Raw genomic sequence first — 27,851 nt, forward strand, 5'->3', positions numbered from 1 at the left:
TTTTAGTCTGTAATAACGACTTGAAATATTTATTTCAAAAACTGAAAAAATAAAAACAAACCCACCAACATAGTTTTAGTATATCATACAAAGACATATTTCAATGTTGCTATGTGAGTATTCGATTCTCTCGGACTACAGTGTGAGGCAGTTTGAAAGGCTGGCTGAGCTGGTTGGACGACAGACACATGCCAAGAGAGAGGAGACAGAGACAGACAGGGGACAGGAGGAGTCCAGGAACAATATCTGGGCAAGAAACACAACCAAATATCAGTCAAGGTGCGATCAAGTTCAATTTCCAGACCCTTGAAGTACCACAAAATCGAAGTGTGTATTATTTCATGGCATCTAGGTGGTTCTACGCTCCAATTATTTTAATGGCAACAGCTACGGTTTTGCCTCATTGTGAAAGAAGTGACAGAAAAAAGGCTAAATTATTACTACTGAGCACAAAGGTCAAGAGTGAACAGTACTGCAAACAACTGCCGCAGTGTATCAAATATGTACTTCTCGTCACCAGCGTGGGTTTAGATTCCCCTGTGACGCGGCTTTTTAGAGATACACGTCTAAAAGCATTCAAATGAAATGTGTTAAGACAAAGAGAAAGATCGACTCCAAAAGCAGCTTGACCCTCAGCGTCAAAAGGAGAGAAATACAGGAGGCCTGTTCATCTCATGGCCTGCGCCAAGGCATGGTCGGCCTTCCCACAGTCCACTGCTTCAGTCAGTTCATCAGTCTTAGTAGGAAATGTTAAATAACAACCTCTTACAGAAAAATAAGGACTAATATTAGTTTTGTGTTCACGCGCCCCATTTTGCATCCCCGCGTCAATTAAGCCAAATCCATAATTGACGGGATGCAAAAAACGACGCCATGGGCTTTTAGATTAAAACAAAGCACAAGAATGTTTCCGACAACAGAAGGCTTGTCGCTTATATACACAGTTACTTGGTCTTGTCGAAGCATTTGAAAACACTGCAATCTGTGTAGGGCGCTGTGGTCCTGGCCACGCAGGCGCTTAAAGGAGTCCTGTGGGTAGTTGGAAGAGGCAGTGTCGTAATACAAACGTTTGTGCGGTGGAACCTTCGAATCTCAGGCTCATCCAAGTTTAGAAGCATTTCCATTCTCTGTCTGGTTTACTGCAACACCGGACAATAATGTGCACCAGGAGAACCGCTGGATCCCAGCTCCACCTCTAATGCTGCTGCTGTGGCAGGTTTGTGGCAACATATGCATCAATCAATCTTTACCTTCATTTAACAACCACGTATTTGTTTCTCGTAAACATTTTTTCATCCCAGTAGCAGATCCCAGATCTTGGGGGTGCTTCTTAACCGTCAAAGAGGGGAGATTACGCACATGAGCTGTTGTTAGTGTCTGGACACCTTTGTCCCCGATGCGGCGTCACCTCTGACCTCCGATGGCAGTCGTACAGCTCACAGGGAGGCAAAAAACTGTGCTGTTCTTTCCCTGCATCGACTCGTCCGCACCTCGTGGAGTTTCCGTGGAAGTGTCTTAAAAATCGGACATGAAATGGGGGGCGGCCGGAGTTAACAGTCACGGTCGATACAACGGCGAGGAGAGCGAAAGGCAGAACGTCCGGTGAGGCAGCGGGCGGAGCGGCGTGGACTTAATAAGGTTGGAACTCACTGTGAGAACAGAATGGGAAGAAACTAGGGAGGAGGAGAGCATCAAACCGGGTCGATGGACGAGGCTCCCACGGCCTCACAAGCGCTCAGCGTGGAACAATGTGACTCAGAGACAGGAGTTTGGGGCTGGGGATCATCGTCTCTCCTACCATTTTACTCCTCAAGTCCGGAGATGGACACCGAAGGCGACAATAAATACTGCTGCAGAGCAGTCGGACCACTGCTGCCGTCCACCGACACGTCGCCGATGAGCCCTTGGTGCTCGGAGCTTCCGGCCGCGGGTGGAGAAGAAGCAGGTTTAGAAAAAGAAGCACCTTTTATTTGGCTTAGATGACGAACGGACAGAAGCAGAGAAGAGGACAACGGGGGGAGGGACGAGAGGGCGTATGAACAGGAGGCAGGAGGACGACAGAGGGCAGCGGACGCTCAACCCGTGCCTGTGGAGGCAGAGGAGACACATTTTAGTCATGGCTGGCGATGGCAGGGCCGTACCCTCAGTGCACCGGGGCTGGGCCTTTGCTCTCACCCTCCTCTTCTTCGCCCCAACCCTCCGCCACCCCAGCCAGTTCATAGTGCTTCTTCCTCAGCTCGCCGAGCCGCTCCCGCTCCTTCTGCAGGCGAGTCTCCAGCTCCAGAACCAGGACCTGAGGAAGCACAGAGACAGACAGGCCCCATCGGGTTCCATTCCCGTCAACACCATGTGATCCAAAGGCGGTGAAGGCGTGAATAGGGAGATCATTTGCTCACCTGTGCATCCATCTCTTGTCGTTTGATCTGGGTCAGGGTCATGCTGGAGAAGTCCATTGTGTCTAGAAGCAAAGTCAAATTATGCTCAAGCCTATTCTGGACATTGTCTATACTTCCTGTTCCCAGGGTGCTTCTCTCACCTGTCTCCTCAATCTGGGACTTCCCAGACTTGGTGGAGGCCACGACTGCCGCAGTGGCCTGTGTGACGCCGCGGGAAGCCTGCTGCAGACGCTGCAGGTTGGAGCTGCCTTTGTCTGCTTTCACCTGACGAGGACACACTGCATTAGAGAGATCGGCACCGGGCTGCGACTTACAGCCTATGAGTCTTAGTCCAAATGCACTGACGTGAAAACCCTGACGTGTGCTCACCTTGGAAGCAGCCACCAGCTGTGCTGTGCTGGCGGCTATTTCATGTGAACACACCATCAACTCCTCAAACTTCCCTTTGCCCTGCACCACCAGGTCAGCGGCGTCCCTGCAGCGAGACAACACAAAGAAGGGTCACTCCGACTTTCCCTGGTTACGTCCAACTGTTTCTGTTGTATTTAACCCTCGGACACTGTCCCACTAGTAATTGTTACACACTGTGATGTGAGTAGGAGACTTTGAGGCCAGTGCTGGTACTTACACCATGACTGTTGCGCCCCATCCCACTGCTTTGGAGGCAGAGATCAGACCCTCAGTCCAACGGGAATTCTTGGCATAAAATTCCTTCATGGATGCTGCCCCCTGGTGGACACAGACATATAAGTTATGTTAAAAGATGCTCAGAACAAACACGGTGGCACCAACTAAACACAGTTTTTATTATTGATCAATAAGTAGTTCATTTTTCTTTCCTTCTTCCCAGACAATAAAAGTGGAAACCAGCTTATGTTTTGTTTATGGCCTGGACACCAAAGTCAAGGCAATCTGTACAACGAAGTCTAACACAGGCTGCAGTTAGTGGGTTATGATAAAAGCGTGTCAAAGACAAAGTCTAAGTTTGTAGCTGCATATCCAACAGCAGCATATTGAGATAATCATATTCTGCCTGGAAAGGTTTTGGTTTTCATGCCACTGACAATGGATCTGCCACACAGATCCATTGTGTATCTCACCCTGCCACTCTCCACAATGTCCCTTTGCAGGTCTTTGGACGACAGCACGAGCTCCTTGATCGCTTGCATCAGCTCCGTGCAGGAGGCCAAGATCCTGCAGGGGGCGACAGAGCACAAACGCTGCGGTCAGCGATGTGATCCCTGCGTCAGGCAGGAAGACAAACATCAAGGAGTCTGTTCAGCGACAGACAGAAATCAGCCTTCAGTCTGGCCTGTGCACGCTGTAAGACCAATGACCCAAATACTCAGTGTTCTCAGTAGTAGTAGTAGTTTTGTTTCGTTCATAACGGATGCAAAGCATTTATTGGGAAGACATACTATTCAAACACCAATGCATTAATAGATTATTCGTGGGGAATTATGACACAGCATCCATGAATGACACCCGCTTTTCCCAATCATTCGATATGTCAGTATGGAAATGATTTCAGTGACCATTCTGTTCGCTGCCAAGAACCAAGATCCTCCTGAAAAATATTAGAAAGAGATTTCTGAACTTCCAGACACAATGTAAGTCAGTTCTGTTGGTATAACAGGCTGTGGAGCTGCTCCAGTGGAACTGAGAAATGAGCAGCTAAAGGATAAACAGTGAACCGTCATTTGTGTTCGTCTGCTGCTGAGGTTTACCTCTCATTGACCTCCATCTTGACTCCGGTATCAACGGCTCGAGACTTGTTGAGCATTTCCTGTCAGGATCCGCAGAGAAGAGAACGATGTCAATTTAAAGAACATGGCAATAAAATTGTGTCAGGCGACCACAACTCTGCACGCACGCACGCACGCACGCACGCACGCACGCACGCACGCACGCACGCACGCACGCACGCACGCACGCACGCACGCACGCACGCACGCACGCACGCACGCACGCACGCACGCACACACACACACACACACACACACACACACACACACACACACACACACACACACACACACACACACACACACACACACACACACACACACACACACACACACACACACACACACACACCTCTATTCTGGCAGCTGCGGACTCCACAGCAGCGGAAGTGGCAGCCATTTCCTGCTCCACAAGGTCTCCCAGCTCCCCCTGCTGCAGCTCCAAACCTCGAGGACGTAGTTTCTGCAACGACGACACGACAACAACGACACGTTTTGACAATTTTCCAGCTAAAAGCTCGTTTGTGTGTTGACGTGTGATTATGAGGCACGGACCTCTGCAGTGGCCAATATGGCCTCCAGCGCTGCCTTCAGCCTGCCGGCGTCCGCTGCAGCCAGGCTGTCCTGCTGCTTCATCTGCCCCAGCAGAGCCAGAGCTTCAGCTCCGCACGTCTTCACACAGACCGACAGGGCTGAGAGCGAGCGAGCGAGCGAGCGAGCGAGCGAGAGAGAGAAACCCACACACACACTTTAAAGCTACTGTATTTATCACGATCCTTTTCAAAATAACTCACCTATTATGTCTTGTCTAAAGTCTAATGCGTGTCAGTGCCACTAGTGGCTCCAGCTGCAGTGTTAATTATTCTGACAGTCCCCGAGACAAAGCATCAACTCGCAGCCTAAACTGTCACTCCAATGTGGGAGGGAACACTAAAACCTTCTCCACAGGAGGCGTTTCCAGGCCGGACCTTCAGTTGATTAGCATCAAACTGCTCTTATTCAAATCTGCCACGACCGTCCATCGATCGCCGGAGCCACAGCTCCAGACGCAGCATCGGTCTGACGCCGCCTCCGTGCCTCATGTTTCTCTGCTGTTGCTGTATTAGGACCAGTGGCCAGAGCTCCGCGCTACAGTGTGTGGCATGTTTGGACTCGCCCACGTTTCCTGTGGGACCACACTCTGCAAACATTTCTTCAGTATGACGTCAACTGGGTATTTTATTCTGTCCGTGCTATTTTAATTGACATCATGCAGACAGGACCGAGTAGTACTTCAGATGTAGGAGTATAACAAGAGATTATATTTTAACGCTGTTATCACTGTATGTCCAAGTAAATTATGTAAAAAAAAAACATTACCTCACATTCTCTAACCTTGTAACAACGTGTGAACAACATGTGGGAGACTGTGCGTGTCTTGACTGCACAAACTCACCATCAGCTTGCTCCACAGGGACCATGTGGGAGGTGGCACTACCTTGAACAATGGTGTCGCCCACCAGGTGGCCACACTGGGTCACGGCTCGTACCAGCTCAGAGACCACTGGAAACCATACAAGCAAACACAGACATGTTGGCCCTGCATTCTAAGAGGATTAACGTCGCTGACATAAGTTCTCTCATTATGAAAATACTACTATAGAAGCAAAATGCAAGTGTCATATATTAATAAGAAAAATAAACGCTGCAAATTTGCCTTTTACAGAGCTCCTCCGAGTCCTCTCACCTGTGCTGTTTGCTACGAAGGCCTGTCTGGCACTCTGTAGTCTGTCCATGCAGTCCAATGAGGCCTGACATCGGGACGCTAGAAAGTCTGAGTCACAGCAAAGATCAGTGAGACGGGAGCTGAGATAAAGACGCGCGCGCACACACACACACACACACACACACACACACACACACACACACACACACACACACGCTCTGTGCCATTAGCTGACCTGCAGAGCTGGTGCAGCTGATGTGTGCCGGGTCGTCTATCTGAGCCAGAGAGTCCTGGACAATCTTCTCGGCCTCCTCCACGGCTCCCTGCAGGCTGGACCAGCGGGCTGCAATCAGCTGACTCTCCAGTGTCTGTTCCCTGCTCTCCTGCAAATGCGAACACACACACCGGACTCTCAGAGGGTTCTATCACCATCACTATTAGAGCTCTATCACACGCAACAACCCCTCCACCTTCTCATTGAGCTGATTCTGCAGGGCCTCTGCCACCTTCACCCCGCTCTCCCTCTCGGCGGTCAGCGATGACTGGACTTGCTCCAGCTCCTCCACCCTGACGGCCAGCTCCGCCTCCACCTTGGTCAAGGACTCCTCCAGCTCGGCCTTCTCCGACACAAGGGTCGCCACTTGTGTGCTCAGCAGCTCGCTTGACTGCGTGAACGAGACAAGACAAGATAAAAATAAAAGAAACAAATGTGCGAGGCTGAACCATCAACCGAAGAAAATCATTTTTAACGCTCAGGATAATTGGTGGCCGTCAGGAAATGTCAGGATGTGGTGTGATGCGAGAGCTCTGACCTCACAATAAAAGAACACTTTATCTTCAGCTATTATAACACTATTGTCTCCATTTGAGTGTGTGGAGAGGCAGAGCGTCTCCAGAGAGGACTGGGCTGAGGTCACGTTTACAATCAAAGGAACACTAGGAAGCTGTGGTTGTGTGACTTGACTCCAGTGCACCAGTCTTACAGAAACAAAGTGTGGTTGCACTCCTGGGATCTTGCAGACAGGATGTTTTTGGTGTGTGCGAAAACAAAAAAAAAAGGAATTAAATACAGACGAGAGACTCACAGCCTGGGTGCCAGCAGGTCCGACGGAGAAAGAGGAACGTCGAGAGATGAGTGAGAAAGATAAGCGTTAAAATTATGAAAATATACGAGTGCACTGAAAGCTTGTGACGGGGGAAGATAAGAATGTGGGCTGCCACGTGTGAAAAGAACTGTGGAGATTAGGTGATGGAGATGGAGGAGGAAGAGAAGAGTTGATTAGTAGTGGCTGCAAAAACAGGATGACAGGAGTGGGAGGCCGGGCGACAGAGAGAGGAACGATGCACGGACACCGAAACAGCAAGTCGGGGACACGGCAGGGTCAGATGGGGTACGGGACGGCGAGGGTTAATAGATGCAGAGATATTATCATCTGTCCTAAAACATGCAAGCATGACAATTAAGTCAGATGCTAACAGAGACTGATTAGCAGCGTAACTAAGAGGGAAGACGGAGCCGGGACACAGGCAGCGGCTTGTGATGGATCAAGCAGGTCTGCAGAGGACGCCGAGCGGCGGTAACAGCACAGTGACCTGCTGCGACGAGGCCACGTGGGTCTTCAGGGAGTCCAGCTCGGCGCGGCTCGACGTCAGCTCCCGCTGCAGCTCCTGGAGCTGCTCCAGCTGCTCCCTCTCCTGAGCGAGAGAGAGGTCAGAGGTCAGTCTCCAGCGGTCACGCGTGTGCGCCTCCAGCGCTCGCCTCCTCCTCCTCCTCCTCCTCCTCCTCCTCCTCACCTGTCGCTCCGCGGCCTCCTGGGCACACCTGGCCTTCTCCTGCATCTCCCTCCTCACCTCCTCCACTTCGTCCTGAGCCGCCTGAGCCACCGTCATCTGCCGGGTCACCTCTGCGTTCTACACGGGACACAGACGGGAGCTCATGGGACATGAGTGTATACAGTCGAGTACGAGGACGCGATGGAGTGCTTCTCACCTTCCTCAGCAGGTCTGCATGACTCTGAACCAGCTCTGTGTACTTCTCCTTCAGTTTGGTGTATCGCTGCTCATTGGCCTGAGCTTTTCCTAACAGGAGACACAAAAGGACACAATGGAGACAATGGAGGACTGTCCTCCCTCCCCGGGCCGTGATCCGAACGGAGCCTCACTCTCTATCTCCGTCAGGCTCCGCTGCTCCTTCTCCGTGTCCTCTCTGACCCGCCGCAGGTCGTCCAGCTCGGCCTTCAGGAACTCGCTCTCCCCCACGGCCTGCAGCCGCAGGTGGCTCTGCTCGGCGAGCTCCGCCTCCAGCTCGCTGACACGCCCCCTCAGGGCCTGACACAGCCGCCCGCTCTGCGCACGGGCGGAGACAAGGAGGACAGAGGTGAAGACAGGGAAGATGACGCTGCGGAGGCCGGCGCTTTTCTCCACCTCCGTACCTCTAGTCTGAAAGACTCCAGCTCGTCCTTGAGGGCCTGGATTTCCCTCGTCAGCTGTTCAATCAGACGGTCTCTGGTGGACACAAAGAATTAATCAAATAAACTGCCACATCTGTCACCATAGCATTTTAAGCTTTAGACTTTACAGGTTTATTGCTTTTTAAATACATCACAAATTCATATTTGTGCCTTAAATTCTAACTGGAATTACATAAATGACGTATCTTCTTTCTCAGTTACATCTGGCACAAGGGATAAAACAGAATTAATGGCATTCAGTGTTATTTGGGTTAAGGGGTCACGCATGAACATCACATGTCTCACGCTGGCCTGTTTTTGGTGCAAACATGCAGGTGTAACGTTGTTGGACAATGACTCAGATGTTTATAAGAGCAACAGGACTTTGTTCAGACGTACTTGTCGTCCTTGCGCATGCCGTTCTGGCTGTTGAAGTTGAAGGGGTCCACGGCGGCGGTGGTGCCGAACAGATCGTCGAACTTGGTCTCCACGGGCACCTGTGGGTTCAGAACCGGGTTCAACAGAAAAATAACTGTTATACTGAGTAAAAACCACTCAATCACAATTTACCTACTTATCCCAACCACACATGGTCTAAAATGTACTAGCTACATAATTAACACCCTGACATGCCAGCGCAAACATCAAACAGATCTTTGGAGAAAACTTGATTTCACAGAGGAGTCTATTAGTGAAGCAGGTTGTTTCCTGTTTCATATCCTCCAGTTTCCCTCTGTGCATCTCTTCCCTCCTGATTCTCCCACTAACACAGCCTCCTTATTACATTTTCATCACCGATTACAATTCTTCCCACGTGAGCCAAGGAGCCGGGCTGCTCCCAAGCAGATCGGCTGCATTTAGGGAGACGCCACTTGCTGCGTGGGCTTAGTTACCGGCAACACGGGGACGTCGGTGTCCACCAGGTCGTCCGTCTCCACCACGTGCTCCGACTCGGGCGAGGAGGACTCGGCGGGGATCACGACCACGGGGCTGATGTGCTCCGACAGAGCTGACGCACGCAGGAAGTTGGGAGGGTTCTACGAGATTCGGAGGAGAACAGGTTCAGTCACATGCTTGTCCTTGCCCATTACATCAATGCAATATTTAACAATCACGTGAACTGAAGGAACAAGAACATTCAATTTGAAGTTTGCAGGAGTTAAGCAGGCCACATAAATCACTACAATACAAATGAGGGCTGACTCACTATAATGACTGTGAATAATGAAGGATACACCAGAAAAGACTTAAAACGACTACCTTTATAAGATATGATAATTAGGTCTATTGGTCTTTTGTTTTAACCACAGGTGTACAAAGTAAAGTCTGAGCTTTTGGGATTAGGTGTGGAAAATGTAAGAATTAGTGAGCAAACTCCTCACCTCAGGCAACTGTGGAATCTGAATCAGCCTCTTGAAATACTGCAAGTTACTGGAGCGATAAAACAGACTCTTTAACCTGCCAGAGAGAGAGAGAGAGAGAGAGAGAGAGAGGACGAGATAAGGACAGAGTGAGGATGGACGAAATAAACAGAAAATCAGAGCTCGACACTGAAAATCCATTCAACACAGTATGAAGAGCTGGATCCTCAGGGTCGAGCTCAGTCAGGGTGAAGCTGTGGCCAAGTGTCTTTCTGACTGCGAGTGAACTTCTTACTTCTTAAACTGCTCCTGGAAGCGGTCCCTGTGGCCCTGGAGAGTGTCTGCTGGGAGGCCTGCGAGGACACAGCACACAAACACGTCAGAGCCCGGACGCAGGACTGCCCAGGCGATGCGCTGTCAATATATCAGCTGACAGGAGGAAACTGAGAAAGGTCTTTAACGGCTCACCCAGGCTTTAACTGTGTGTGTGTGTGTGTGTGTGTGTGTGTGTGTGTGTGTGTGTGTGTGTGTGTGTGTGTGTCTGTGTGTGTCTGTGTGGGTGGGGTGTTTTTCTAATATTTTGGAGAGAAAACCAACATAAAAACTTCTAGCAAACATAATTACATTCATAATTTCAGCTAAAATTAAACAGCTATTTCTTACTCTGCAATAGTCGACCCAGCGCCTTTCGTAAGGTTAGATTTCATAACATTTTCCTATTCTCATGCTAACATCCCAAACTGATAAATTATGAATTTTGTTTTCGTAAGCGCAGGAAATGTGCTGAATGAAATGCGTGTGTGACTCACAGGAGTGCAGCTTAAACAGCAGCTTGACGGTGTAGTCGTAGAGGTGACTGCAGTCCAGGATGACCTGGATGAGGGGCGCCAGGCGACACTGACCCGCCGCCGTCACCGACACCGACCGCGACATGTCCAGGGAGCTGAACACTGGGGGAAACAGGCCAACGGGCACGTTCAGGAAGATCAATACACACTCACTGATTATTAATGCAGACAAACGTGAGCCTCAGCCCTGCTGCTTGTTTTATAATAAACGGTGGGGGCTGATTGGAGTGTCTCCGCCTCCATCATTACTGTACGCCACTATATCGTTTCCCTGCCACCCTGTTCAAGCCAGGCCTCGAGAGCCTCTGTGCACTGCAGAGGAGTGGTTTCCTGCAGACACACACACACACACACACACACACACACACACACACACACACACACACACACACACACACACACACACACACACACACACACACACACACACACAGACACACAGGCTCCTTGATGACGTGATGTTTTTTAACATAGACCAGAGCAGAGGAGGAAGCTGTCAAGAGCTTTACGATGTGAATGGAAGGCGACACAGACCATGTGTTGTGTATTGTTTTGATCACAGAAAGCAGCGAGAGGAAAGGTGTTTGTCCCGAAAACATATGGGGGTGAATGGTTTTGGCCGTTAAGCGTCAAGAAGTGGATGGAGGAGATGATATCAGGACCCAGAGTGTAGATCCCTCATGTTTGTCTACTACCAGTGGCAGCGCATACAGCTTTTCCAGCATCTCGTCAGACACCGTAGTCACATTCCAGACGTCTATTTTTATCCTGCTCCGTACATAAGACACATTAACCCAACAGGAGGACTGAGCAGCCTCCAACGGCCTCCAGCAGACGGAGTCAGACGAGGTGAGGCTCCTCCAGGCTTCAGTCAGACTGAGCCTGCCTGTCTGCGTGCGACTCAACCGGTGTCTGCCTCAGATAAGCCAGCGACACACAGTGATTCAGTCAGACCCGAATTACTCACCACCCAGGAAGAGGTTGAGCTCACACTCCAGGTAGTCAAACATCTCCACGGTTAACTGGAAGCTGGTGAGAGGAAAAAAATCATCAGCAAATACTGTACACACACACGCACGCACGCACGAGGATGCAATATTTCTGATTTCATGTCTTCCAGTTGCAGATGAATGTTTTCCTGTTTCCTTTTCCAACACTCTTCATTCAAAATACTCTCCATGACAAAACAGAGCTTCCTTCCTGAGTTCTCTCTGGCTGAGTCATGCTCAAATCTGGAGGAAGTCACCCAATACAATATTTGTAGAATGCTTATTTTCAGGAGATAAGAAAGAAGATCAGATGCAATTTTATTTTGTTTTCTTCTCGCTAATGTACGTAAGGATAAAAGAACCAAACCTAAGTGAGTCATAATTCTGGTGAATCCAGATGAATGTCCTCCTGTGATCTCGTTTGATTTCCCACTTCATAACGTTCAAACGCCGTTAATGTGAGGATCCTGGAGCCCGGCCAGCAACAAAGACAACAATAACAGCAGCGTGCCACACTCACAAGTTGTTAACGTCGTTCTCTCCCGCCTCGTCTAGCTGTCTGTTTGACATCTGCAGGTTGCCAGGGAAACGGGGGTTCTGAAAGAGGACGACATCAGGAAGGCTTCGCTTTATTCATCCATGTGAGAATCTGATGCTTCAAACCAGACACATCTTTACCAATAAAAATGAGCTGAGTATTTAACTACAGCTTTATGGTAGTGCTTTGTAATCTCTATATAAACTATATACAGTAAATGCACACACACACATGTACATCTATCTTCTTACACAACAGTAATGACAGAATGGAACAGAAGCAGTTTGCATTTTAGTTTATCTCACTGAACTGGACTGTTAATAAACCTGGCAAAGCTCTGGGTCTGGGTCCAACAGGCTGTTACAGTTACATAAAATGTAGTATTAGTATGTGTGAAGATCACAGAGACAAGAAATAACTGTGCGAGACCTGAGCCTTATTGCCACGCAATTTGATTTTGTCAGGGAAATATTGCAGGAATTAGAGGAAACCCGTCCACTGAACTGCTCTGCAGGTAATGGCTTTAAATGTCACATGACTCCTGATTTGCATCTTGTCAGACCCTGCACAAAAACACCACACTGCAGATTCTTGAGAGGCCATTAGTGTGAAAGCAAGGAGACTCAAAGCAGACTCTGGGACTCGAACAGGCCAGGCCAACTCACTTTGATGTGAAACTCCATTTTGGTGATGAGCAGTTTGAGGTAGATGCTGCACAGCTTCCCGTAGCCTTCACTCAGGTGACCCTGGTGAGAGAGACAAGAGCAGGAGGCAGGTGTTATCACTTTTCTGGGTTTTCTGGGTAAAGAAAGCAGAGGGAGCAAATCAGCTGCTGCTTTGACATTCGCTGTGGTTGAATCAACACGTTCACTCGGGGGCTTTACTGCACCAACTATTTCACCAATTGCCTCTGGCTGCCTTCTTCCTCGAGCCTGGGAGAGCGGGAGGCAGTGACACAACAGGAAAACGGCCACAGCCCCGGTCACAGGGACCTCACTTCCTGTATCCTCTTGCATGGTGACTACAGCAAAGTTGAGAAATCTAATAAACACGCAGGCCTCCGCCCAAGTCGGCGTTGCTTCAGACAGAACTGGAAAGTGTCGTTTCATAGAGCACAGTGCAACGTCTGCTCCTGGGAAACACCGATCAGTGCTGTGGCTCAGACGTCACTGCTGAGACTTTCTATCTATTTAGAGACGTTTCTCAGAACACATGGTGAGAACACGCTTCATTAGCCGGCAAAAAGCAATGGAGGCGGATTTTCTATCAGCACCGCCTGTTAGCCACAACACGCAGCCGGCAGACGACGCGTCGTGAGCCCCGACGATCGCATCTCCAACATGGCATCGTCTGTCACTTCCCCGCAGACAGCCAGCAGCAGGCTGTTAGACCGACCACAACAACAAGGGCAGTCAGAGGCCGCACTCAAGCCCCTAAACCAAACACAGGCCTGTCTTCATTCATAATTCATAACGTATTTGAATGGTAAGTCAATTAAAAATGCGGCCGCTGGACGAACATCTGGTCAAAACGCTGCTTTCTGGATGAGGGATGGGATGGAATTCACTTTTTGGAGAGTAGTGTCACAATAATGCACAAATACAAAAACTCTATGGTTATTTACAAATGTTAAGGTTATGATAAGGATTTGATTTTGCAACTGAAAACTGAAATTGCAACAGCTGGTAGAGGTCCAGTAACCGGACGTTACAACAGCTGATTATGTAGCGAGGATGTTTGTCTTGTATGTTGAGATCATCACTTCTTCTATCTGGGTGTAAGTGCATGACGTCATCAACCTCAGTGTCCTTACCCACATCCTGCTCATGTCAGTCAAGTCCGCCTTGTTCCTCATGGAGTCCTTTATGACCTGCGAGGACAAAGAAGAAGAAGGAGATCAGGAAGAGGAAGCAGGTTGATACCAGTTGCTCATGATGGTCAGACACACGGTGCCACGTCTCCGTGGGTGACGGGCGTCCTACGCGGTGCAACGCTAGTGCTACGTACGTTTGGGTGTCCGTCGCGCAGCAGCTTGTGGAAGACGTGGCAGAACTTCCAGCAGAGCACGGCGTTGCTGGAGAGGGGGAGCCTGTTGACGGCCGCCCAGAAGGTGTGGGCGCCCTTCTCGTGATGGGTCCCCAGGATGCAGGGTGACGCGGGGGGTCAAGGACCACAGCGCCATGGCAACACCCACCTCACGCGTTCATCCTCATTGTTTCATTTGTCGCCTGCCTCTCCCTGTTTTAATCTGCTTTGTTAGCGTGGAAGTCTGGTTGTTATGTCACTCTGACAAAAACGTCCCTCTCTTCTCAAACAGTTTTTACTAGATTTCTACGTTGTCCAGCCAAAAGCATTTTGCAGTCTATGGTGCTTTGGGTGAAACTGAAACTAACACCAGAACGCTCCAGAGAACAGAAATATCTGAAAACACACATTCTATAACAATATCTTTGTTCCACCGACTTTGTTTTCATTCATTCAAATGAGCTCATAAACCTAAATAGAATTAGATCTATATAGATTTCCATCTTCATCCTAAGGGGGTTTTAGGTTTCAGTTTCGTTGCCTTGAGGTTCAGCGGCGTCATGTGTGACACTAGGACTGATTTAACGGTGCCGCGCACAGATGATGAGGCTGATGTTTGATCTCACACTAACACATGCCCCACGCTGACATAATGCGTTCCTCAGCCTAACCTCAACACACACACACACACACACACACACACACACACACACACACACACACACACACACACACACACACACACACACACACACACACACACACACACACACACACACACACACACAAACACACACACACACACAAAGGATATTCCTGGCATGCTTCTCTTTGACAGCGACCTCCTGTGTGTTGATGGCCTTATTGATGCTGACGGCCTGTGAAGAAGAAGAACAGACAACACCACCAGTCAGCCCATAACCCACAGCAAAACATTTCTACAACTCTGCAAGGTTTCAGAGAGATCTGTGTCTGTGAGATCCACTGATGGCGTCTGGCTACGACTGAGCATCCTTCAACGTCAGCTCGAATCGCGCTTAACAGAGACGCGTGGTGCCTCCTGAATTAAAGCGGAACCTTCAACTCTAGCGACAGAGCAGTCGAGCCGACTGACAGCTGTAGCGGTTCTGAGGGTCAGCTGGTGCCACCGCTGGCTGGCTACAGAGTTCTGCACAGTTGCTGTACAGTTCATTGGAGGCTTTGAAGTGTTTATTGATTTGAGTCGGGGGAAAATGTTGTTTCAAGGCAAAGAGGAGCTCTTTGTTTAAGTGCGAGGGGCAATGATTCTGCAGCGGAGGCTCGACACGCTGCAGCTTAAGGAAATGAGCGAAGATACAACACAGAAGCTCATTAAGTAAACATGTTCACTGATGTGACAAAGCATCCACAGTTATTAAAAAAAAACTAACCCCACACCCAGACTGATGACTATGACTGGTCTGGTTTCACTGGACAAACAAAAAACACTTTGTTAATATACAAAGGAACTTCCAGCATTTAATTACCTCTAACTGTAATGAAGCTTTAAAAAAATCACAAAACACTATTACACTGTATCGTAATCAACCATTTTTAAATAAGGTGTTCAGGGACAGGAGCTGGCTGACGCACCAAAAGTCCGACATCAAACACCCTGAACGTAAAAAACCTTGACACAAAACACAATTAAAATAATTAAGGCGAAACACACGTTCTGTAACTCTGTGTGTGCAGCATGTTAAGAACTGCCAGCGGCGGTTGGAGTCAGCAGAGGACGCGCGGCCCGTTTCATAATCGCGCCTCCCAGAGTCGAGTCCCACGTCTGCTCCTCCTCTTCCAGCACGGGGCTCGTCACACATGGAAGTTCACCGCGAAGAGTCGCCGGAGGAGGAGGAGGAGCCGACGGGGGGGGGGTGGAGGGAGGGGGAACCACTCGGGAGCGTTCATCAGTGTCTCAGCACATTCTGCTCCGGTGATGAGCAGAGTTACAGCAAACAAACATGCATTCGAATAAACAAAGCCTTAAAGTTTCAGGACGTATTATCCTCATGACTATAATCGCTGCAAATGGACAGCGTAAAACTAACTAAAATGGGGATTAGAGTCAAATCTCTGGTTCATAATTTAGCCCATGTCCAAACACGCCAGCATCATCATCGTCATCATCATCATCATCAGTGCCCAACACAAGTTCTGTGTTTGCCAAAATCGAATTTACGCCCAGGTCACAGGATCCACTCTGAAAGGATAAGGATTGTGAGGACAGCGTGAACAGAGCTGTTGGACTCGACAGCATCGGGGAGAGGACACGCGCCGTTAAACAAGCACCGTGTTGATTAAACACGAGAACTGGAGCTGCGGGTGTGTGTGTGTGTGTGTGTGTGTGTGTGTGTGCATTAAATACAGCTAGCTACGTGGCTTATGCCTTAATTATGGGAATAAAGTATAAATGTCAATCACACAATCTGCATCAACACCTGTGTTTCCTGTCATGAAGTTGATCCACTGCACATCAACACACACACAAGGAAACGGGCCGCTTTTTAAAATCCTGTGACCGCCGTGCTCCAAATTACCCAAACTGCTCAGGTCTCCACCTACAAAGGTTACACACATTCAGCCTAAACACAACATTTGCACTGTGACCACATATGCCTCACATTAGCAAAGAGGGAAATAGCTTCTACATCATTTCCTGTCACTGTCTTAGTCGTTAAAATGTCAAAACAACAGTATCTTGCGGTCGCATCTTATCATTAGAAGGGTTAACACACGGCTTTGACTGAAGCTTTGTCTTGTTTGTGACACCAGTAGAAAGGGAATCTTTCACCTAGAACAGAAACTGACTCGCTGAATAACCTTTTACTTTTCCAGAGTTGCATGAAATCAACTCATTTTCACTTCTCCCTTTTCTCCGTGTCATCCCTACATAAAAACCAAGAGACGTTTAAGAAACTCCCAGTGAAACCGGTTCCCACACGACGATGACCCAATTAGGCCACAGTGGGACTTTGTACTTTGTGTTTGGGTTGAATGAGAGTCCAGCTGCCCGGGACTCCTGGCAGCGGCCGAGGCGGCTCGCTGGCATCGATGCACCGGCGGCCTGTTAGCTCCACGCGGCGGAATCGGGGGAGATCATGTCTGAGGTGCGAAGCAGGTTATAATGAGCGGTCCAGGACGGGACCATTCTTTAGCGCTGACACAGAGTGGCCTCATCTCGCTTCCTCTGAACCTCCTTTCTGATCCTAAGCATGAAATCTAACTGTTAGAATAAACGATTCAATCAATAACCTTTAGGACAAACACACACCTACTTTTGCAGACATTTTAGAGGTCTATAAAAATACATATATAGACTACAGAAGGATCTTTATCTCCCAGCTTTGCTTCCCAACACAGTGTTAACCACAGCTACGTTGGGCCTGGCAGCCCTGAATCGGCCTCGCTGCAGAGAGCAGGGCATTGATATGCTGATCATAATGTGGCTGTGTCCACGTTGTGAGCCAGCGCTCAGGGAGAGAGAGAGAGAGAGAGAGAGAGAGAGAGAGAGAGAGGGAGCCTCCTCTGCCTGCTAAATCACACCACCCTCACCCACTGACTCCCTTCTCCATCCTTCGCCTCCCGTCGGCCGAGTGACGGCGAGCGACGATGCTTCCCGTCGATGTCGGCGATGAGACGAAGCCACAGCCGCCGGCGTTCAATCGTGGGAAAGCGGCTGTGGAAAACCTCACCAGGCCAAATGACAGGCAGCAGTGAATGCGGAGAGCGACTTTAGGTTCTCACGGTTGGGGTTTGGGGGGGGGGGGGGGGTCCTAGTGTGACCTTGATGATTTAGTGCGGGAGTGGAGAGATTAATCGGAGTCACTATCGTGTCGTACACTCATTTGACCTCCGTCGCATAGAGAAGTTACGGTCACACCCTCGGCTCAGTCAAAGTCCTTAAATAACAGTGGGGACATTTGTTGTACAAACCTGATTCAACTACACTAACTACAGTATTAGTACACTGTGCTCTGTTCTCATTATTAACTACTCTGCATTGAGCCCATGTGTATATATTCATGTATCACTTAATATTAAATATTCCTGGTCTCCTACCGCGACTTCAAACGCCTTTCCCTCATCAAGCCTTCCAGAACTCAGCAGAACCTTCATGTGCGTGACCTCGGCTTAAACAATCCGCGTGTCTTTGAACGCAGCAGCTGCGCCTTCGTCACCGGCGGCGGTGGAAAAAGCGGCGGCCCGCAGCGGGTGGGGGCTCGTTACAGGTGCTGGGCCAGGATTCCCGTCGGGCACCGGCCACTTCCTGCCCTCCTGCTGGAAACCTCGCGGCGCCGACCCAGACAGGCAGCAGCTGAGGCGCTCGCTCGCTCGCTCGCTCGCTCGCCCGGGCCGAACAGTCCGGTCTCACATCTCCTGCCAGACGCTTGCAGGGGCCTTCCACAAGAACAGCGGTGCTTCACAAACAACTGGAGCCTTATCTCCACTACTCATTAGAGCTGGAGTCAACTCATCCACAGTAACCAACGACCTCGAATTTCACTTTGTCACATTCTAAAATAAATGTAAAAACACATGCTCACGTGTAAGATCAGAAGTAAACCACAGGCGTCACCTTGACTTTCACACAAGCATGCACCGGAGCTATTAAACAGCTCCCTCCCTCCCACCACCACGACATACTGTACACACAATAAATGGAAAAGCATTCAGAGCCCAAACATTTTCCCAACGTAACTCCACCCGATTCAAAAGGTCACCCCTCCAAACAGAGCCCCCTGTGTTGCTTGTTTAAGGGCCGTGTTGTGCGTTTCATCTGACGTGGACATCCGGTGCCCATACAGCAGTCACTCCACACCTCCAGACGGGAGGACGGGAGGGAGGCAGTGGAAAGTTGGGTGTTTTCAGAACCACTCCGATGCCTGTGCGCGCAGGGAAAGGCCCAGCAGCGAGAAGGAAAATTACAAGCTCGCGGAGGTCACGCTGTGGAGGCCGCGGCTGCGGAAGTCTGCAAATAAAGCGGGCCGCTGTCAACACAGCGCAGAGTCCGCGTTTGCCATTATTAATTCGGCCCGTGCGATCGCGTAGCTGCCGAAGCTGCGCGGCTCCAGCATCTATTCACCCCTTGTTTCTGTTTCGCACGGATCCGCGGGTTTTCTACACCGCTGATGGCGGCGCATGATGCTGATGAGCGCAGCGGGGTGCCCATTAAAGCGCACAAACACACAGCGCTTCAGGATGTTTGGAGTGTGTGACCTCGGAGACCCTCAGCTTCTGTTGCTGAGGGCAGAGGTTGGAGGGCGACAGCTGGCCTCGGACACACACACACACACACACACACACACACACACACACACACACACACACACACACACACACACACACACACACACACACACACACACACACACACACACACACACACACACACACACACACAATTAACCTCTCGAGCCCACACTTCCTTGGCAGGTTTATTGGCTTTTTATAATCAGCCGGCTCTTTGCAGCCCGGTGTGAAGAGGCCTCCGCTGTGAAGCTCAGCTTCCTGCGGTACCGCTGATGTCATGAAGCATTGACGCGGGCCTAAAAGAAACATCTGTGCGGCCCTGCAGCCCACTCGCCCACCACCCCCCACCACAGCGTGCGTCTGAGCGACTGTGTGGGTGTGTTTTCCCGCAGGCCTCGGTGCTGATGGCCACTATAGCGACGTGACACCGATTCGTACGTCCCACAAACGGAAGCTTCTAAAAGGCGGCGCGGTCTCAACGACCCGAAACCGGCACCTTATATTTAGTCACAGCTCGAAGCAGTTCCTCTTTAGATGCTATTTAGTTCAGCTGAGACAACGTCATGTGAGAGATTACATATAAGCACCACTCCAGGTGACTCCAGATGAACCCTGCGTCTGTGCTTCTGATGGAATGAAGTGCTGAGTCATTCTAGCCATAACTCAGCGCATCTGTAACATGTAGAGCTGCACTAGCTGTTAGTGGTCACATGTTCAAATCGCTGGTTTCCTGCAACAAACTGTTGAACTGCTTATTTACATTCACTGCACAGAGGACAAAAGAAGACGCACGTTCTCTCATAGTTTCCTGTTAAAAGGTTTCCTGGTTTAAATTGGCACATTTACAGCGTTTGCTGTTGGCGTCTGTGTGCTGTATATGAATAAAAGCAGCTGAACTGTCTTCTACTTATAAGATTCTGCTGTCTGTGACTTGTGTTGCATCGTCTCCACTTATCTGATACTTATAATTATCATGTAGGTTCCAATACATACTGTACTACTACTACTGTGGCACTGCGCGAGTGCTTTTTTTATACCACTGGGTTTCACTTCGTTTCAAAAAGCCAAAACACGGCTGTAGAAAAAGCAGCCGATCAGCAGAACAGCCTTGAGGAGTCCTGGAAGATGCACAACACGGAATAGTTTTCCCAAGAAAACGCGGAGGTCGACCTGAAATCCCCTGCAAAGCGCCGCTGAATGGAGATCCACTGGAGCACTTCCACCACTGCACCTACGCCGCGTCTGTGCCGAGCGGCCTCCCTGACCTCACGTGGGCCGGGGAGATTCATTTCAGCGACCAGAGTGGCTTTCCTGTTACAGCAGCACGAGGAAGTGCCTGGATGCGCTGGCTTTTATTATTTCCCCATCTTCGAGGGGGGAACGGGCCCTAGGTGTGCTTCTGTTACACCCACCCTCCCCCACGGCTACGCCAGAGCTAAAAGTACAGCCATCCATCCATGCGGCCTGTGAAAGGCCGGGCTTGTTGCTTTGGCTTATGTGCACCTGCTCCATTACACACACACACACACACGCACACACACACACACACACACACACACACACACAGTCGGTCAGTGTCCAGCACATCTTTCACAATCCCTGGACAAGTGTTCGCTAGATAAATTAAGGAGTCTTTACCTTTAGATGACGTCACGTTGTAATATATTATTAACACGCGTCTGCCACCCCTGTAATACGAGGATCGTTACCCACGCGGACTATCTCCCTGTAGCTTTGCCTGCAGCGTGTAAATTGACATTCATGGTGCATGGTAGCGGTGCTCCGCTCAACCTGCGCCACAGACGGGCGGCTGTGGACGGAAACACGGATATGTGCAGGCGACAGAGGAGCTCGCCTCACATTCTAATGCCTCGGACCCACAATGTTGGGCCCCTTGGTTGTAAACATGCTTCATCGGAACCCGCGAGCGGGGGAGATTCTGAGCGTTTCCTCCGTTTTTTTACCACGGGGACCTGCGCCTGGCTGCTCTCTCTCCTCCTTCACCACAACAAAAGCCAAAGTTCCCACGGGCACCTCGAAGCCACAATAAACGCACCGAACAAGTCCCTGCTCGCATCGAGCCGCAAACTTGCACGCGTGCGCGCGTGCGCGCAACGGGACTTCTAGGACGACGCCACCCCCCAACAAAAAAAAAGCACGCAAACACCCGAGCAATCGCTCTCTTTACGTAAAGATCAACGTTTTCCCGGCGGCACTTACTATTTTACTGAGATCCATGATCGTCAACGCGGCGAGCCGGCTCCGTCGGAGCGGGAGGAGGAGGAGGATCCGCTGGTTCGAGCCTGGCGCGGAGTAATTAGTAACGGGAAGGCGACGGAGGCAACAAACGCGTTGGGGAGGAGAAGGGGGAGGTGGAGCGGTCCGTTAGCTCAACATGTGTCCCGATTTGGTATATAAAAGCTCCCCAGTCCTCCCTCCTTCCTTCCTCCCTTCCTCCCTTCCTTCCGCGTCCCTTCTCCTTTCGCTTCGAGCTCCGGTTTCTGCGAGACCTTCCAGCATCCGAGCGCCGAGAAGCCGGAGCTGCACTAGAGCCGCTCACTGCCCTCCGCTGCCCGCATCGCACCAGCACAGGAGGCTACCTTTATTTTGCAAATAGCCCGCTCACTTGGCGGACAATGGTAGCGTGGAGCCTGCAGAGTGGGATGGCTCAAACCCGGTGGTTCCCAAGCCGGGGTCCGGGGACCGCCAGGGGTCCTGAGCAAAGGGGGGGTGGCTTCAGGAGATGCTGGATTCAGATTATTATCATCAGTCTGATGAGAATGAACCCAGAGATCATCACATACTTGTGATGTGTGCCACAGACTAATCAGTCAATCAATTGGGATCTCTAATGATTTTATTGGTTGATTCCAGCTGCAAAAATTCAGCCACAGGATTATTGTCGTTGTTGTAACTTATCAAAGTGTAAATAACGTCCTCCTTAGTGTTTTCTCCCAAGCACTACACGAAGAGCAGCATGTGACCCAAGCCACACAAGGCTGAAACACTGCTGCAATTCATTTGGTTAGATAACATAAAAGACTAAATATGCAAATACACGTTGGTTCTGTCCCAGATGTGAATTACCCTGAAAATAATTCTTGCTCTTCAAAATAGCTGCACTAATGGTTTGGTTGGAAAAAAAAAACATTATGCCTTAAAAAATAAAGTTTTAAAGCTGAAAAAAGGGAAGAGAGTAAAACTTTCTCTGTTGCAGCAACTTAAGGTGTGTGATGCCCCCATCTGGTTTCTGAGAGACACTCAACGCAAGCGTCCTGCCCTCATGGTGAGATGCGTGCACAGCAGAGCAAAAGCATGCCTTTAAATAGTATATTAAACTAAACATAGCTTGTTTGTTTAGTATAATATTAGTGTGTCAATAAGGTCCATATCAAAATGTAGCTGAGTTGATTTAGGCTAAAATACTCCTATAGATACTCATCTAGATAGGTTTAATCTAATACAACAGTTTCCATCCAAGGCTTTTTCCATACAATCACAGTGCATCGGCCGGGTCCAAGCGAGCCATGATAATCAATACGCTACTCATCATACTGCACATCACAGCCCCAGGCTGCTCAACATAAACAGTCTGTCTCCAGACAATCCCGGCGCGCCTCCAACAGCTCTCCTCACTTCCTGGTACGGCGTGGGCTGTTCTCCAGCAGCCTCGCTGGGCAGCTCTCACATACAGCGGTGCCATTCTGTCTCTCTGCCCGCGTTTTCACCCGGCTACTCATAAACTATCCCTGAACTTCCCTGTATTCATACAAAGGGAATGGAGGACTTCCTCTTGTTATTTTAATCCAGATGTGCAGAGCAACTGTGAAACAACTCAAACCAATACCGACAAAAGATGTGCGTGGATGAAGGTTCTGTGGGGAGGTTTCATTTCATTAGTTTTGAATCGTGTGGGCAAAACAGGGCCTGTGTTGAGCAAACAGTCTGAAGTCTGAGCAGAAAGCCCCCCCCCCGTCTCACTCTGAGGGTATGACATGTACCTGGACACGGCTTATCGAGTAATGATACACAAGTAAAACGTGTCCAGGCGTGTTGTCCCGCGTCGGGTGACGTCAACAGGCCTCATGACTGATGACACAACGTATTTTACTGATGCACGATCACTTATTCACGTGTTATTGTAAAAGTTAAAGCCGTGATCATGACTCTGCAGATGTATGCTGTGAAAATGCAGCAGCTCATTTTACATATGTTACATGGAACGTGTAGTTTGACCCACATTACTTACATGCATTTTGTTACAAAGCAGCAGACTGCGCTGTGTTGCTAAAACCTTTCAACACTTATACTGATTCAGGCTCATTTGCATACTTAGAAATGATGTAGGTTTCAGCCTGACCTTTGGCTTCTGCTGCGTGAAAACAAAAAGCAATTGTCCACGTACAACCATCCCTCTGTCTGCTGCACTGTGCCTTAAAAACAAGAGGTCTCCGAAACAAGCTGTAAATCAGAGCCATTGTCAATGCAAGCAGGAACTCATCTGTGCACTTTGTTCCACTTACTGACCTGTCACTCATGTCCAGCTCTATTATTCTACGGCCAGTCAGTGCAATGAGGCCACAAACCACCGCCTGCTGTTTTTGCTGCCTCGGAGCTTTTAATGGCCTTTCTTTCATGCCGGGGTGTGTGTGTGTGTGTGTGTGTGTGTGTGTGTGTGTGTGTGTGTGTGTGTGTGTGTGTGTGTGCGTTGCATGTATGTGGCCAGCCTGCCATAACTTCCTGGCATTCTAAATTACAGGATGTAAAAGGAGACAAGGAAGAGTCGAAACAATGAGTAACGGAGGGAAAAGCAAAACGACAAAAAAATAAATAAAGGCATTGAGACGGGGCGAGTAAAAAATGTTTGTCTACATCCGCCCCGTTGGATCCTGCTCGTGCCCAAAGGCCACGGTCCTGCTCCGCCCCTGGATTCCACAGCTGCCGGGGCACCGAACAGCAGTAAAACAGGGAGCAGGAGGACAAGGGGGGAGCATTAGTGCAGGTCCATGTGTACTGTATACCAGCGAATCCCAAACGGGGGGGGGGTCTGAAACCCAGATGGTTCTTCTGCAGTTGCCACGGTAGAAACATTATGGGAACACATGATGTAATGTGAAGCAACACAATGAAGTTGGCAAATAAAGCAACAGGTAATAGATAATGCGGTTGATAAGTTCAATAGAAAAGTAAAAAGCCTAACTTCTCGCACACCGCACTCAAAATCCAGATAGAAATATGAGTGACCTCATTGTGGACGAGCTGGGAGGACAGGAGGAGGCTGGCAGGCAGTCTAAATTTAAGGCCTTAATTATGTAACAGACATTGCGGTGTCACCCAGTGGCTCAAACTGCTTGTCCCAGCTGAGGAAGTCAAGTTCTTTCCCCCAGAGGCGCTAATTACGGTTCCAATCGGCCGTGCACCACGTTTCGTGTGGACTCTGACATCTCGGAGACTGTTTTGCAATCGAGGAGCTGGCACGTCTGACGTTTGGATGCCACAAGGCAGGGATCATAAAATATGTCGCGTTGGCTGCTACCTTGTTATTTACATGTCGCTTTTAGTGCTGCTGGTTGAGAATGAAACCCCCCCAAAAAAACCAAAACATGCAGTGACGTTTGGGAGACTAACCCCCCCCCCCCCAACACCAAAATTAGAGAGTCAGCTGCTATTATGAGGCTAAACATGTCATTAAAAGCTAAGCTGTGTTATCTGGCTGCCCGAGTTCATGCTTTTTATATCCTATTGCGGATACTATGACAGAGGAGATCGCGAACACACCCTGGTTGTTTACAACAGTAAGGCGCAAGAGCCTCGCAATACTTTATAACAGCTGCTTTACAGCCAGAGGAGGCGATCCCAGTGAGACGGGTCGCTTGAGTAAAGCACAACCTACAGGACGCATGTGATGCAAAGTAAAACAAAAAACTGTTGGGTGAAAGAGAAAGCCCGGCGCCCGGCAGATTTACACAGCTTTAGTGCACAACAGATCCGATGAGATTATCTCTCGCTTATCTCCTGTGAAGTCGACGGACGAATCATTGATTCCTGCACCGCCTGCCACAGCTCCAGGTCGCCGTTCAAGGCCCGTCAGGGGAAGGGAAAACAACACAGGCGCATGCGGCAGACAGCGCTAACAAGTCCCAATCAGCGGTTTGAGGCGTGTAAAGGCCCGGAGGGAAAGCGACCACGCCTTTACGCTGACTGTGTCACAGGGCAGTCATGTTAGAACTGCATCTGGGCTTGTTTTATCTCGCATGGATGTTTTCCCTCTCCTTAACGGCGAAGCTGGGCGCTTTGCTTTATCTCGGGGAATCGAGAGCTCTAACTTGTAAAGCACATGCACGGAGTCGAACGGACAGGAATTCTACGCGAAGTCTACGTGGTGGTGCCGGAGTCCATTTTGCCTCGACACCGTTCTGGACGGTGCGATCTCAGGAGTCCAAACGTGACTGCGTGGGCCCTTCTGTTCTAATCCACGCCACAACTATCCTGGACGAGATCGGCTCTCGGGGGGGTCTGGATGCACCCACCTACACACAGAACTGCCAAGTACCTGCTGTGCACATTTAGCCTGCGTTAACTCCACTGCTGTGTCTGACAGCTGTCCTTAATGGAAGAGGCACAGTGCAGCGCGGCCACAGCACTTTGGATGCCTGGATTCATCTGACCTACTTCCACCCCCCCTCTGCTCCATCCCCTCTCCTGTGCCTGGTCTGGGCAGAGGGGTGGGGAGACCACCAGGCAGGAAGCAGAGGGCTCCACAGCATAGCTGCGTGCATATGCTCGCCGGGGGAGCGCCTCATGCGAAGTCGGATGGAGCTCTTGGGGCTGCTCCAGGTGTCATTGATGCACAGACACGCCATGTAAACAAAACTAACCATAATACAAGAAGATGGGTTTGGATCCATTTTGCCTAGAAACAATACAGGACCAGCTTTCCCTGATCTCATCAAACCATCATCATCACTGACATTATAGGTCAACAGAATACATCGCCAGACGTCATACAGAACATGTTTGTTCCAGACAAGCTAAACAATACTATTATCTGAATTCAAAGACCACTGACCTACATATCAACAGCTCTTTTGTCAAACAGAGGACTCTTCACTAACCACTGATCACAGAAATCAGATAAAGTTGCACTGAAATACACCATAATGCAGGAATAAGGCTTAATTATCAAACATGTGCCGGTTACTGAAATATGAGAACAATTACATGTACAAAAGCCCATGTATTGTGATTTTATGGCCCCCGAGGGCCCATCCTGACTCCAGACAAAGTCCAACAATGCATAGTTTAGTTTGGGAGATGCCAGCCAACGACCTGGCACTGCTGTGGTCCTCCCACCGCACAAAGCGACTCTCAGCCAAGCCTTCGTCCCACGCTTTTCCGTAAGATAACATTATTACATTATTTCGCCCCCGTCCGCTGCATACCTGCCCTCTCTCAAAGTTTTCCCTCTCCAGCTCCAGGCTGTTGGCCCCTCCGGTCCGCCGGATCACTTTGGGAATAGCGTTGGGTACTTGCTGCATGGAGCTTTTCACTCGATCCATTGTCGTCTGTGACAGAGCCGACGCGCAGCGGAGAGAAAGGCGTGAGACTCCGAGGCGATAAACGAGACGATCAGTTGAAATGAAGGCTAAAAGCTGCACTGGCTATGGCGGCCAGCAGTCCGCGCCGTGCTGGACTCGTCGCCCTGTTCACTGGATCATTTGGTCTTTCTGTCCAACACCCCCGTTAGTGACAGGACAGGCTGCGCTGTAAAGTCGGAAGGTTTACAGCGTGGTAGCGGGAGGCGTTTCCGCTTGTAAAATAAAACGAGCCCTGTTTGTGAGCGTATCTATTCAGCTAAGCGAACGAGACGTAATGCATAAAACTCTTTTTAATATACGTGTTTGCACACTTTGCATCTTTAAAGAACTTATTTTCATAACGTTTTAATGTTTACTTATCCTGTATAGCAACACCCTGAATTATGTTTGCATATTATATTGTTATAATATGTCTTACCCACTTTGCGATGACCATACATTTTTATCTAGACTTATCTCGTTTTCTTGTATATTTTAAATACTGATTGTAATAGTCACAAACACGTTGTGACGAATGAGCAACCGGAAGTTATATGTGCGGATAATTAAATAAAATTTACCGATTTCAGAGCATGTGTTTTTACAGCCACTTCTGCAACAACAAACAGCTGCACACGTCACCCGACCTCCGTAAAAACGCTCCACATTAAGGCCTCAGGTGAAAGTCTCAGTAATTAAGAACGACGATGCTCAGCTAAGAGCTGGTGCGCGCTTACGCTATTTGGATATTTTCTCTGGCAACAACTCTCTGGCCCCGCCCACTGTTGTCCGCCACTGGCTGGAGATCCGGCAGCTCCGCCCACAATGTCAGAAGTACGTTGTGATTTTCAGTTTACTGCCTGAAAGCTACTCTAGCACGCTGATCACATGCTGTTCTTTACCATAATCCATCACATTCAATCTTATGAGATATGAGTATATTTTTATG

At 49.5% G+C, this 27,851-nt stretch overlaps 1 protein-coding gene across 3 annotated transcripts; it reads right to left on the minus strand.

The window, feature by feature from the left end:
• On the minus strand, nt 1-27,109 carry hip1 (huntingtin interacting protein 1). 3 transcript variants are annotated; one of them, XM_029172540.3, is made up of 31 exons: nt 26,768-27,109; nt 14,872-14,935; nt 14,040-14,182; nt 13,846-13,902; nt 12,698-12,778; nt 12,015-12,091; nt 11,473-11,534; nt 10,467-10,607; nt 9,953-10,010; nt 9,679-9,754; nt 9,190-9,333; nt 8,696-8,793; nt 8,279-8,351; nt 8,009-8,192; nt 7,837-7,925; nt 7,641-7,757; nt 7,440-7,541; nt 6,317-6,511; nt 6,082-6,229; nt 5,868-5,954; nt 5,577-5,684; nt 4,697-4,833; nt 4,494-4,604; nt 4,124-4,182; nt 3,497-3,590; nt 3,025-3,125; nt 2,766-2,871; nt 2,537-2,660; nt 2,397-2,458; nt 2,176-2,293; nt 1-2,086 (listed from the first exon to the last, which is right to left on the minus strand). In XM_029172540.3, the coding sequence occupies exons 1-31, from the start codon at nt 26,882-26,884 to the stop codon at nt 2,076-2,078; spliced, it is 3,144 nt and encodes a 1,047-aa protein (XP_029028373.1). In that variant the 5' UTR covers nt 26,885-27,109; the 3' UTR covers nt 1-2,075. The 3 variants fall into 3 exon arrangements, with proteins under 3 accessions (XP_029028373.1, XP_029028375.1, XP_055369792.1); XM_029172542.3 differs by lacking the exon at nt 26,768-27,109 and adding an exon at nt 21,546-22,429; XM_055513817.1 differs by lacking the exon at nt 26,768-27,109 and adding an exon at nt 18,135-18,657.
• Nucleotides 27,110-27,851: the final 742 nt, after the last annotated feature.

This window comes from Betta splendens, chromosome 13 (assembly GCF_900634795.4).
Source record: "Betta splendens chromosome 13, fBetSpl5.4, whole genome shotgun sequence".
Lineage (NCBI taxonomy): Eukaryota > Metazoa > Chordata > Actinopteri > Anabantiformes > Osphronemidae > Betta > Betta splendens.

What these genes read in the sequence shown, in the direction of transcription:
- hip1 (XM_029172540.3), bottom strand. Translation starts at nt 26,884, where the DNA reads ATGGATCGAGTGAAAAGCTCCATGCAGCAAGTACCCAACGCTATTCCC. An exon ending in CTGACATGAGCAGGATGTGG is followed by an intron (nt 12,779 to 13,845) that starts GTAAGGACACTG and finishes CTCTCTCACCAG; the next exon opens with GGTCACCTGAGTGAAGGCTA. An exon ending in GCTGTTTAAGCTGCACTCCT is followed by an intron (nt 10,011 to 10,466) that starts GTGAGTCACACA and finishes GTGTCCTCGCAG; the next exon opens with GCCTCCCAGCAGACACTCTC.